The sequence below is a fragment of the Rhinolophus sinicus genome, chromosome 17 (assembly GCF_057876585.1).
Source record: "Rhinolophus sinicus isolate RSI-liver-muscle chromosome 17, RSI-T2T, whole genome shotgun sequence".
In the NCBI taxonomy this organism is placed as follows: domain Eukaryota; kingdom Metazoa; phylum Chordata; class Mammalia; order Chiroptera; family Rhinolophidae; genus Rhinolophus; species Rhinolophus sinicus.
In genome coordinates, this window is record NC_142517.1 from 62,072,878 (window position 1) to 62,085,437 (window position 12,560).

General features: G+C 37.6%; 1 protein-coding gene and 1 long non-coding RNA gene across 5 annotated transcripts in view; one reads left to right on the forward strand and one right to left on the reverse strand.

The window, feature by feature from the left end:
- Window positions 1–3,134: 3,134 nt before the first annotated feature.
- LOC109439936 (protein mono-ADP-ribosyltransferase PARP14-like) overlaps window positions 3,135–12,560 on the reverse strand; it is a 45,692-nt gene continuing 36,266 nt past the window's right edge. For both annotated transcript variants that reach the window (XM_074330864.2, XM_074330848.2), the window contains exons 14-17: window positions 11,195–11,791; window positions 9,766–9,899; window positions 3,942–4,122; window positions 3,135–3,623 (exon numbers count right to left, since the gene is read on the reverse strand). In XM_074330864.2, the coding sequence (XP_074186965.2) occupies window positions 3,334–3,623; window positions 3,942–4,122; window positions 9,766–9,899; window positions 11,195–11,791 (1,202 nt within the window). In that variant the 3' untranslated portion in view covers window positions 3,135–3,333. The remainder of the gene's footprint in view (window positions 3,624–3,941; window positions 4,123–9,765; window positions 9,900–11,194; window positions 11,792–12,560) is intronic.
- The window catches only part of LOC148754803 (uncharacterized), a 35,193-nt gene continuing 33,432 nt past the window's right edge, over window positions 10,800–12,560 (forward strand). For all 3 annotated transcript variants that reach the window (XR_016019789.1, XR_016019788.1, XR_016019790.1), the window contains exon 1: window positions 10,800–11,221. This is a non-coding gene — a long non-coding RNA (uncharacterized LOC148754803). The remainder of the gene's footprint in view (window positions 11,222–12,560) is intronic.

Genomic DNA, 12,560 nt, shown 5'->3' on the forward strand with positions numbered 1-12,560 from the left:
GGGCAATTATGACTAGTGCTACTGTGAACATTCATAGACAAGTTTTTGTATGAGCATATGTTTTCATTCTCTTGGTTGTATATCTAAGTGGAGAATTTCTGGGTCATATGATAATTCTATATTTAACTTTTTGAGGAAACTGGTAATTCTTAATCTTGAAGTCCTAAGGAGGGAAATCTGATGTAAGTATGGATTTGCTTCCCTGAAAGATGCAGCATGCACACATATTTTTGCAAGTGACTTCAAATTTTTGTATTAAAGGATTCTCTGAATCCGATCTGTGGAACTTCAGCCCTATTTTAATCTCATCCTTTCCAGAAACACCAGTTTGGGGTGACTACTTATTACCATTACGAAGTAAGTTAATGAGCAAAATCCTACTGGAAGATAAAAGCTTTCTTTTAAATTAGAAAAGGTTTATATGAATAAAAGGTACAAAAACATACACTAATCAAATACATGTGAAATGGTCAGTGTGGTCAGTATAATGATGAATATTATGGGAGTCATAGAAAAGTTATTTTTGAGCAAATTCATTACCACACCATTATCCAAAAATTTGTATGTACACTATAAACAGGAGATGCTTTCCTACAGTGAGATAGACGACAGTCCTGCCCCAAAATAGCTTCTAAATACGGTTTGGGGAGAAAAGACACGGATAAAAAGAGTTGTAGTATAAGACGTATCCACAAGGCAGGAAGCCATTAATTAGATGGGATGTAAATATTACACACATTAAGTGCTTTGGGGGCTGAGAGGAGAAAGAACTGATAAAAATTGGATTGTGTCTGTGCGTCTTAGAGTAATTTGAAGATTTTGGTATAAAGTCATGCACCACTTAACGATGGGATATGTTCTGAGAAATGTATCGTTAGGCAGTTTTGTCATTTGGCACACACAGGGTGCACTCACACAAAGTATAGCCTACTCACAGCTGGGCTACATGGAGCCCATTACTCCTAGACTACAAGGCTGCATAGCATGTTACTGTACAAATCAACATGAGATTAAATCACGCACAAGAGAAAACGATACGATCAAGAGAGGCGGTAAACGAGATGGATGAGGCGGCTGCTGGTGTAACATGGCATACTGTTTTACAACAAACTTTTTTTTTATAAGTAGGAAGGGTACACTCTAAGCGATAAAAAGTATAGGATAGTAAATATATAAACCAGTAACAGTCAGTTGTTATCATTATCAAGTATTATGTACTGTACCGAGTTGTATGTGCTATACTTTTAATACAATTGTCAGCGCAGTAGGTGTGTTTCCACCAGCATCCCAAAACATCTGAGTAATGAATGCATTGCGCTACAATGTTAAGATGACTGTGACATCACTAGGCGATAGGAATTGTTCAGCTCCATTGTAATCTTATGGGACCACCATCCTTCTTTGACCAAAACATTGTTATGTGGCTCAAGACTGTAATTTGACTATGGAAATGAATGAAAGACGCAATTTCTGGTGAAGCGAGGCCAGGAGTGAAAGTGAGGGGAGAAAAGACCAAGGCCGAGGCCCAAGGTGGGAGGCATGTAGGGGCAGGCAGGGGAGGGGAGTGAGCAGACAGACTCGTTCCATTCGAGTGGAAGTGTGGCAGAGTATGCAGGTGAAAAGGAGGAAGATTGTGTTATTTGAGACCAAAGAAGACCAACGTGAGCCAGAAATGTTGAAGTGAAAAGAGTGAAATCATAGGTTTCAGTTTTCTCAGAAAAATCGAGCAAGGCACCACCTAGAGTGAGGAAGTGGAGAGAGGGATTTGGGATTGGGGAGTGAAGAAGCTTTGGAATGACTGCTGTAGGGGCGAGGGTGATCAGGAATCAATGATAGTGTGGTTGGGACCAGGAAAGGGAACCTGCAGAGGTGAGCATGAAATTGTGGACCTGATCCCTTTGTTTTGAGACTGTTTCTGATTGTGCTTAATAGTTTATTATGCAAAAGTGGAGGCAACAAATGGTTAGTTTTAAGAAATCTTTATACATTGCTAAAAGTAAGGTGTGAATTCAGGAAACATTTATTTAGCATTAGTTTATCCCAAGAACTGTGCTAAAAGCTCTAAATATATGAAAGTAACAGGTTTGCTTTCAAGGATGTGATATTTTTTGTTTGAAGCTACAGGTTGGAAATTATTAAAAACAAACATGAGATGAGTAGGCAGAGCACAGAATTTGGAGGGCAGCAAAAATATTTTATATGATGTTATAATGATGGATGTATCATTATACTTTTGTCCAAATCCATAGACTGCAGAAAACCAAGAGTGAACCCTAAGATGAAGTATGGACTTTGGGTGATTATGATGTGTCAATTTAGGTTCATCCTTGGTTAAAAAACCTTTCTGGTGAGTAATGTTGATAATGGGGGGTGCGTACATTTATGAGTGGAGGGGGTACATAGGAAATCTTCCTCTTAATTTTGTTGGAAAACTAAAACTACTCTAAAAATCACCTCAAACAAACATGAAACTACTTACTCTTAAGAATCAACTTAAATTCTGAGTGTGAGATGTTACTTCTAGGATTGCACATTCATTGAAGCATTTCGGTGAACTTAAAAATTGCACAGGTCCAGGGGACACAGTTCCCACAGACCACACACCAGGCCACGGTCCCTGGGCTGCGCAGGGCACAGCTGCACTGTATTCCCAGAGTCCTGACTGCAACTGTCCCGTATGTCATGGGCTGATTCATGAAAAACAAAGTTCCCTGTCATGGAATCTGTTCAATTGGAGGCAAAGTGACAATAAGTCAAGAATGTTTCAGAAATGGTTCCTACTTGGGTAAGAGTCTGACTAGGCTTTTTTCATTCTTAATTGGTTTATGAAACATTTCTGGAGTATCCATTGTACATCAGGTACAGACTTCAGGGATAAAAAAAAATGAGCCAGACACCCTCCCTGGTCCCAGGAAAGATAGCAGTCCCACCCACTTAATAATACTGTGCTCCCACAGCAATATGGCATCCTGATGTGACACCAGCTAGCTCCATCAGGGGCAGCTGAAATTGCAGAGCTGTGCCCTTTGCTTTTAAAATTAATATTACTCTCTCCCTCCTGAAAATATAAACCTGTTCTATTCTTCTACAGATTTGATGTTCATGATTGTGGACACACGATTGTAACTAAGTGATTGGATTTAAATTCTCAAATTTATTGCTTTCAAGATAGGTCATTCCAGTTATGAAATAGAAGCTAAAGAAAGTCTGATGTCAGAGGCAAGGATCCTTTGATCTTAGAAAAAGCTGTTAAGAGGGAAAAAAAATCTAAAACTTATTTTACAACTAGATAGGTATAGATGAATAATGTCATCTGTGAAGGATACCAAAACGTTATTGTTTAAAAGTAATGAGATACTCTGGGTAAGAACGGTGGTCATAAAATATCACAAATAAACTTGGATTATGCATGTGATCTGTGACACTGTCATACCGGTCAGCAGAATTTTGAGGGTTCTTTAGAGGAGGCACAAGTAATGATGAATTTCCACGTGTGTAGACTCCAGTAAGTACTCGCACATAATACATATGCTTTTTCCCATTTACATCTGGTTTGGAGTATGTATTATTGGCAGAATAATTGGCATGAACTGCAAAATAGGTTCCCTTTCCATATGCCACAGCTGTGAAGAGAAAAACAGTTGTAAGCATTTCAATTTAGTTTGTAACTTGACACATTGACCCAGTATGTCAAATAATGTTAAAATCGTATTCACTTCTCTCTAAAGCCTGTTAAAAAATCTTTTTTTCTGTGTTTCTAATTAAAGAAAATCATTCCTCCACCCCAGAGGGCTAGTCATAGTTAGTTAGACCTGAAACTTTGGCTACAACATGGCCACCAACCATGAGGGAACACAGTGCCATCCACATGGTCCCTCAGCCAGTTTGGGTTCACACGGCTGACACCTCATTGGGAGCACCCACATTACTCGCTTCCTTACCATTCTTTCCAGCGTAACTGCGGTTAAAGCCATGTTGGTTGACATGTGGCAACGAGTCGGCGTCTGTCCCATGGAAAAGCTGCTGCTCATTTGTTGTTGTTGTGTGTTTATTCTTCTCATCCATGATTTTTTTCTGTACCTGGTAGCTCTTCCAGAGATGTGGATTCTGGAGCCTCTCAATCTGCAAATCAATGAGGAAAACTATTCTGTTAGTGCCAAGAGCCCTTGGCAAGATACAGCAAATGAAACATGACCACTCTTTTTTCTAACTAGAAATTACAATAAAGAGCAAATACAGTGCCAGATGGCAGCTTTCTGCATTCAGAATTCTTTTTCAGATCCAGTGTTTCACAAATCAGGCCTTGGGAAGAATGTTAATTTAATTTTTAACATCTTTTATGCACCACATGAGAGCAAACAATATTTAGGCTCTTGACCAACCAAGCCTCTCCAACTCCTGCTTTTTACCTTCACTGTAATAACTGCTCCTGTTGCTGTCTACCTCACTTTGTCACTTTGCCTCTCTCCCCCTCAGTCCTTAAGAGATACTGGTTTACCTAGCCAAATTCTAACTGTGGGAGAAATACTAGAATGTCTAGGCAAGAAGGAAATTAATTACTGAAGATTAATCTCTCATCCAGTTGGAAGAGTGGGGCATGAATCCTGACAGAAGGGAATCTAATCTGGTCGCAGACCCAAGTGGCCATGCTTTGACCATACGCTTTGCACAGTGGTTTTCAGGGCTGTGGTGGAAACTCCTTGGATCCTGGATTGCAGATCGGCTTCAAACTTCCCTAATCACGAGATAGTGGTCGTTTCATAAAGTTGTCCTGGGAAAGAGTAAGGGGTGAGTGAGGGGGGGGCTAGGCCCTTCATGGAAAGGCGCAAGGTGAAGGTTCCATGCTGTCAGAATCTTTTTCCATTCTAGAGAATTCTCGGTTAACACTAATTCTGCCTCCCTCTGGTTATGTATTTATTTTCAGTTTGGGGTTTCTTATTTTTAATTAAGATACAGTTTGCTCTCTATCTCAAAGTCTCGGCATAATCATGTATTTTGTTGATCTCATTTGTGATTTTAAAATTGATTTTTCTTTTTTACCTACTATTAATTTTCTAATCTTTAAACTGCCTACTTCTATTTTGTTTCTATTTACCATAAATTTTATTTATTCTACTCATCTTTCAAAAGCCTTAAAAATTTCTTCTTGTAGAGTTTTGAAACCAGTCTTAATCTTCTCATTCATTGTTTCTCACCTTTTTTTTCAGTATGTGTGCTACTAAAGCAAACACTCACCCTTTTAAAATTTAATAACCACACAAAGAAAAGAATTATTTCAAGTAATTTTGAAAACACTAATCTGATTCTATGTTTCTAGTGGGATAAATTATGAAGTAAAAAAAAAACCACCGTCAATAAATCTTAAACTCTATTTAGAGGTTTATTTTAACAGCAGACTTCTGGCTATGGTAGACTACTTGTATCAGAGCAATCCCCTTGCCAACAACTACTAGAAGAGCTGGAGGGGGAAAATGTCTGTTTGAAGGCAACAGGATTTGATGGGGCAAATTCTGAGATTGAAGGGCACTGCAGAGTGAAATAAAGTCAGAAGACAATAGAATAATTTCTTCAAAGTCCATACAGAAAATAACTGCCAATCCAGAATCTACACTCAGCAAAAACATCCTTCAAAGAATTAAAGTGATATGAAGACATTTTCAGATGAACTAAAAATGAGACTGCCAGAAACATCACTACCAGATCTACACTGGAAGATATACTAAAACCAGAGGGAAAACCATCCCAAGATGGAGGCATGGAAATACAAGAAGAATTGAAGGGCAGCAGGATTAAAAGTTAAATGTGTTGGTAAATATAAATAAATATTGTATTATATTTATAAATATAAATAAATACTGTATTAAAATAGTATGTTTACTGTGGTAAATATAAAATACTGTATTAAAAAATTAAAACATTTTACAGAGTTCCAAGTATACATAGAATTAAAATACATGTTAAAAGTAGTACATCAGGCAGGAGGCGATAAATGAATTTAAAGTGTTCAAAGTTTATTGTATTGTTTGGGAAATGATAAACATACTAATTTGCATCAAAGTTTAATAAGTCAAAGATGAACACTATAATCTCTAGGTAAACAGTTAAATAACTATAATATAATGTAATCTAATAGGGCATTAATCTAATAGGGCATAAAGTGGAATATTAAAAATACTTAATGCAAAAGAAGGTAGGAAAAAAGAGGAAAGGGAACAAAGAATAGATTTGATAAATAGAAAACAAAGATTAACGTGGTATATTTAAACCCAAACATATCAGTAAATACAGTAAATACATTAAACAGAATAAGTACTCCAGTTAAAAGATAAAGATTGACTGGATGAAGAAAAACAAAACTCAAGTATATGCTGCTAAGACACATCTTAAACATACAGTTATCAGATGGTTAAAAAAAGGAGGGGTACAGAAAGATACAGCATGCTAACAATAACCAAAAGAAACTTGGCATAGCTGTTTTAATATTGCTAATAATAATTTTGGTGTCATAATTTTGAAACAATTTTATATATACTATAGGATAAAACAAATAAATATGTAATATTATTAGGAACCAAAATTCCTATTGTACAGGAAAAGATATTAATAGAATATAAAAACTTCAGAAAAATCTATAATATTAAATTTTAATTGAAAACATCAATATGAACTCATGGTTTTCTTAGCTCTAGCCATGCAAGAGCCTGGAAGCAATAGTGAGCACATCCAGCACACAGATCTTGGTTTCTCACTACCATTCTCAGTAAAAGGAATCAGGACTTCTTATACAAATGTGTGATGCCAGCCTGAGACAGAGAAAGTACAAGGTGAGCTGAAGAGATCTTGTGGCAGAAAGAGAAGAAATGTTCAGACATGAATGGGGTCATGAAAAGGACATGACAGCCAATTAAAAAGGGCCCCTATTAGTCAAATGTAGGATCATTTGTGCATCTGAAAGAATAATCACTGTAATTATAAATATAAGATACTGAACTTTTTTATAAGCAAGGGGGAGAAAATTTCTTCTTTACAAAAATGCCAGATAATAAATGTAGAAAGAATGACAGAACTAGAAAATTAAATTTTGCAACCTCCCACGTAATAATGGCTTCAGGAAAGGATCATCAAAGAATGTTAAAGTTAATTGGTAAAAGGTTGTTGGGGAACAGGGTACTTATTATACAGTGACAAAGTATCATCCCACAGATGACTGCTGATTCCAGTGGAGAGATATGGTGGTTACCACCCTAACTAGTGATCAAACTTAGGATCATTAATAGTGGGACAACCGTACTATCCGAGGCTTTGATGTGAAGTATCACCTATGAAATATTCTCGCAAAAAATATTTATCTGAATTTACCCAAGCCTTTCAACCTAACTCCCCGTTTACCAGATATAAAGAGAATAGAAAATAAATTAAATGACACCATGAACAATCAGACAAATATGGAACCTATATAAAAGCTGGCTTGGGTTCTTTAAAAAACACTGGCTTAAACTCTTTAAAAAATTCAATATGAAAAATCATTTTTTAAAATGCAGTAATACTGTTCTAGATCAGAAGAGATGAAAGAAACATAATGACCAAATGCAGTATATGAACCCAGATTAGGGTGGGGGAGGTGAGAGTTATAAGACAGATGTTCTGAGCAGTTGGGGAAATTCGAATATGGACTCCATATTAGATATTGTTGAATTAATTTTAATTCACGGGGTTAATTTTCTTACACACGATACTGATATTGTTATTTAGGAGAACGTCTTTATTCTTAGGAGATATATTTAGGAGTGTCATGATGTCTGCAACCTACTTTCAAATGCTTCAGCAAAAACTGAGAGGGAGAAAAAGCAAATGTGGCAACATTTTTGAATCCAGGTGGAAGTTTATGGATGTTAAAAATCTTAGTCACATAACATAACTGTCATGGAGGGTGACAGATCATCCAAATGTTTTCACTAGAGACCTCCACAGAGGTGTCTTAAGTACTGCTTTTATCTTAAGCTCTGCTTTTATCAGTGTCATACACCAGGATTTCACATAAAATTTTATTTGAAAAAAAGGTTGTGAAAAAGTAGTGAAATCATTTATCTGGCCAAGATCTGCCAACACGTGGCCAGCCTCCAGGGCGCACTGCAGACACTGCTGCTCAACCTGGGCGTGGCATCTCGTCACCATGTGCCAGTCAGCCACTAGCATATGTATGTGGAATGACACTTGTCATCTCAGAACCAGATCATCAAAAGGCTGCATGCTCCAATCACCTGGTCTTAGTAACTCACAGAATTGTTCTGCTCAACAGGTTTACAATGAGGGATTAAAAAAAAAAAAAAAGCCACAGTGGTATAAAATTGGATACTGAATTTATGATGAAGATGATTTTCAATATATTCTCCAGTACTTGATTCACAGGATAAATCTCTCAGGAGTCAGTCTCAGTATTGTGAAAAGCTGTGTTTCCTGACCAAGTGGTTTGTTTTTTGATTTACGGACAACTATGAATCTTGTAGCTGGCTGTTTACTTCTTTGCTTTGTCTACTAAGAAGAAGCTCAGGGACAAATTTGTGGTCCTCCTCTAGTAGCTATCTAGGACTTCATGTCATGTATTTTTGTGACCTAACAATACTTCTGTGTTATTTTCCTTACTTTTTCTCTTTGCCCATTTTCCTTCATCTATTTATTTTATCTGAAGGTATGGTATATATCTTTGTAGGACATTTCAAATCTTTTTTGAATTATATGTGCTTAACCAGATGGGTAAACAGAATGGTGGCAGTGCAAATAGAAAGTAAGAGAAAATTTGCAAAGAAAGAAAATGGAGGATTTACCGGTAGACTCATTATTATGGACGAAGGGAAGGTACTCAGAGATCTCTAGCTTTACTCAGAAAGTGGTGGAACCGAGGACAGAAATGGAGAAGGAAGGGGGAAGACCATTACTTAGAGACGATGAGTTAAGTTTTAGGGAAATTGATTCAGCAAATAGATAATCAAGCAGAGGATTTTTCAGCCACTGGGAATATGTTCTAGAGCTGGAGTGAAAAATCCAAGTTGGTGATATGTTGATTTGGGTGCTATCAACATTGAAATATTAGCTGAAGCCAAGGAGGGTAAAAACATGCCCTGGTGAAGTGCAGGGACAGAAGACCAAAGTATAAATCCTGTGGGTAAATCTAGGATTTGGTGTTTAGAGGAGAAACAGATACCAGTGATAATGAAAGGAGAATTAAAGAAGAAAAAAACCATCAAAATAATACTGCCATAAAGGGAGAATGTAATTTCACAGAGCAACATTAATGTTTAAAAATGGAAGATACCAAATAAATGAGATGGACAAAGAAAGAACCACTGGCTGTATTAAGGAAGCAAGCCCTGTTGATCTGTGAACGGTGGGGCAGAGGCACATAATCTAACCTGAGGAGCCTCCGCGTGTCTCTTCGTCGTGGTTTGCTAGTTATCAACTCCAACTTTGAAACCGTATCTTTGAATTTTTGTTAGCTTTCTTCACAAAGGAAATATTTGCCTTTAGTATGCTAATATATTGCAATCTATTTTTATATTGTAATAATTGTCACAAGAATCTCAATCTTAATGTCTCAGTAATTATGGTGACATGAGTAGAATCTAGAATGTAACATCTAATTACCATAATATATTCTAATTCTGGATTTTAAAATGTGATAGGAAATGAATCAAAATGTATTTATCCAGGACCACGATACCCCTTATTTCCACCATTAAGAAAACTCCATGTCAGCAGAAGGCTTACCTTCTCTATCTTGAATTGTGAGCAGGTCTGATTAAACTTTTTTGCCACCATGTCATATTCTGCATGACCAGGCTGCAGCTCAACAAGGCAGACATCCTGTTGCTTCATATCACTCCAGTGCGCAGGGATCCCAACTGCAAAGTAGACATTTAAGGACACCCTCGCACCCGGGAAGGCTCATCTACATGGTCCACATTCCTGGTATGCTTTGAAAAATTGAGTATCATTTGTGTTCTTGTTTTACAATCTCCTATTTCAGTGTATTCAAGAAATTCCTTATCTTTCTAGGGGAACGTTTTTCAAAGCAGAAGCGTGGACCACAGAACCAATCGTAACTCTTGTTAAAAAAACAGAAAACCCACAGGTCTATCGAATCACAATTTCTGAGGGGTTGAACCTGCGTACCTACATCTTAACAAGTTTTCATCATGCTCAGATTTGAGAACTGCTGGTGTAGTGTAATTCAGCTACATCTTCTGTTAAGCCTCTAATCTGCCATAATTCAATAATTTAACAAATTATTTCCCTACAATGTGTTAAATAGTTGCTACGGTCTTGTTTACAAACTCATGGCTTTTTGCCAGAACGCCACACCACCACAAGGACCTCCACATCTGGTCTTTCATCATTCTTCACAGCTTCCTTAGAGTTGAATGGGTAGCAGGTTTTGCTGTGTGGCAGGTTGTGGTGGCAGCTCTGTCTCCCCATCTGCTAAACAGACTATTATTATTGTCATTTCCACAGGGCTGCTCAGAGTCTGAGGAATTCATTCACACTAATCTCACAAGAAATGAAGATAATGTACTGGGAGGGAGCCAATTTACTTGTTTTCAGTGGGGGGCTTCTGTGGTTTGAAAGCAGGAATGGTTGTCTACACAAGCACTCCCTCCTCAGGGAGCACATCCAGTCAGAGAATCTGAAGGCTGCCTCCTGATGTGCATGTCAAGGAACCTTATTTTCCGGGCAGAGGAGGAAGTGACCTCTGGGAGATGACCCTACCAGGCTCCTGATCCTCTCTGGGTATCAGTTGCAGATGCGGAAAGCGCCCACTCTCTGACCAGGCTGTCTTCTCCCTCTTGGTCTAGGAAACCTTGGGCCACTTTTCTTTAAAGCCCACGGCTTTCCCTCTCCTGACTGAGGCAGCCATTACCTCCACAGAAGAACTGGCTCTGGGCAGCTTATAAACTCTAAAAACGCAAGGTTTGGCTAGTGTTATCACTAAGATGGTCGTCCTCAGGTGGGTTGGGCGTGCCCATGCTATTTTTCCAGCCATAAGGTAAGCTCATTAAGCTCAGAGACCAAGTTTTCTATTTTATTCCATAGGGTTCTTTGAATTTTATCTACTTGAATACAATTTTGATGTATGTACAAAATGGTGTTGAGCCCAAAGTGTAAAATAACGGACAACAAGCATGAAAGTTTGACTGACCTTCATATTTCGTGATGCGCTGAACAGGTAAACTATGTCCCTTGGCATTTGTCGCAACGCATTTGTTCATGTCCACTGTGTAGCTATCGTGATTAATTTTCACCTTGACTGTCCCCTTCTTTTGCCTTGCTTCCTCCAATTGCAGGTTGGTTATTTTGTCGAAACAATGAAAAGTGTTATTGTCGTTATATTGCCATTCTATGTATTCACTGATACAATCTGCTCTGGATTCCTGCTCTTTGGCCAACCGAACTCTCATGATCATTTTCTCAATTGCATTTCTGGCCTGTTCCACATCTTTGTTAATTCCCGAAACCTCAATCAGAGGTCTTTCAAGGTCCAAGCAAATATTGATATTTAAGTTCCTATGCAGCTTAATCAATTCTTGATGTTCCTTGTCATCAAAGTGTTTGATATATTCTTCTTCACTGGTGTAAAGACCCTGTTCCTTTTTAATAATATCCTGTATCCATGAGAGGGTGGATTCCACAGATGTTTTATTTTCACCACACACCTGAAAAATTGCTGATTCTGTTTTCTTTTCCAAAACCAAAGTATGTTTTTTGGGGCGAGGCTGCTTTGAGAAGCCAAGAAATGCTAAAGAAGAAGAAAAAAGGGGATACAACAGATGCTTTGAATAAAATAAAAATTAAAAAAAGAAAGGAAAATTAGTTATTTTTTTCTTTTCCTTTTTATTTTCTTTGTCACCATGCTGTCCATTACACCCCCAAGACTTATCTATCTTATAGCTGGAAGTTTGTACCTTTTGACCCCATTCACCCATTTCGCCCACTTCCCAATCCCCAATTCCACCCAGAGGTTGGCCTCTACTAGAGGTGGGCCTCTTTAATCATCAATTAGTCCTCTGTATCTTTGAGTTTGGGTTATTTTTTAAGATTCCATGTATAAGCGATATCATACAGTATTTGTCTTTCTCTGTCTGACTTACTTCATTTAGCCTCATGCCTTCAAGGTCTATCCATATTGTCACAAATGGCAAGATTTCATTCTTTTTTATGGATGAATGATATTCCATTTTATATATATTTTTTATTCATTTGCCAATGGACACTTAAACTGTTTCCGTGTCTTGGTTATTGTAAATAATACTGCAATGAACATGGGGGGTGCAAATATCTTCTTGAGATAATGATTGTGTTTCCTTCAGATAAATACCCACAAGTGGAATAGAACTTAGTAGTTCTATTTTTAATTTGTTGAGGAACCTCCATACTGTTTTCCATAGTGGCTGCACAGCTTTACAGTCCCACCAGCAATGTGGGAGGGGTTCCCTTTTCTCCACATCCTTGCCAACACTTGTTTATTTCTTATCTTTTTTTTTATAATAGCCATTTAACATCTATGA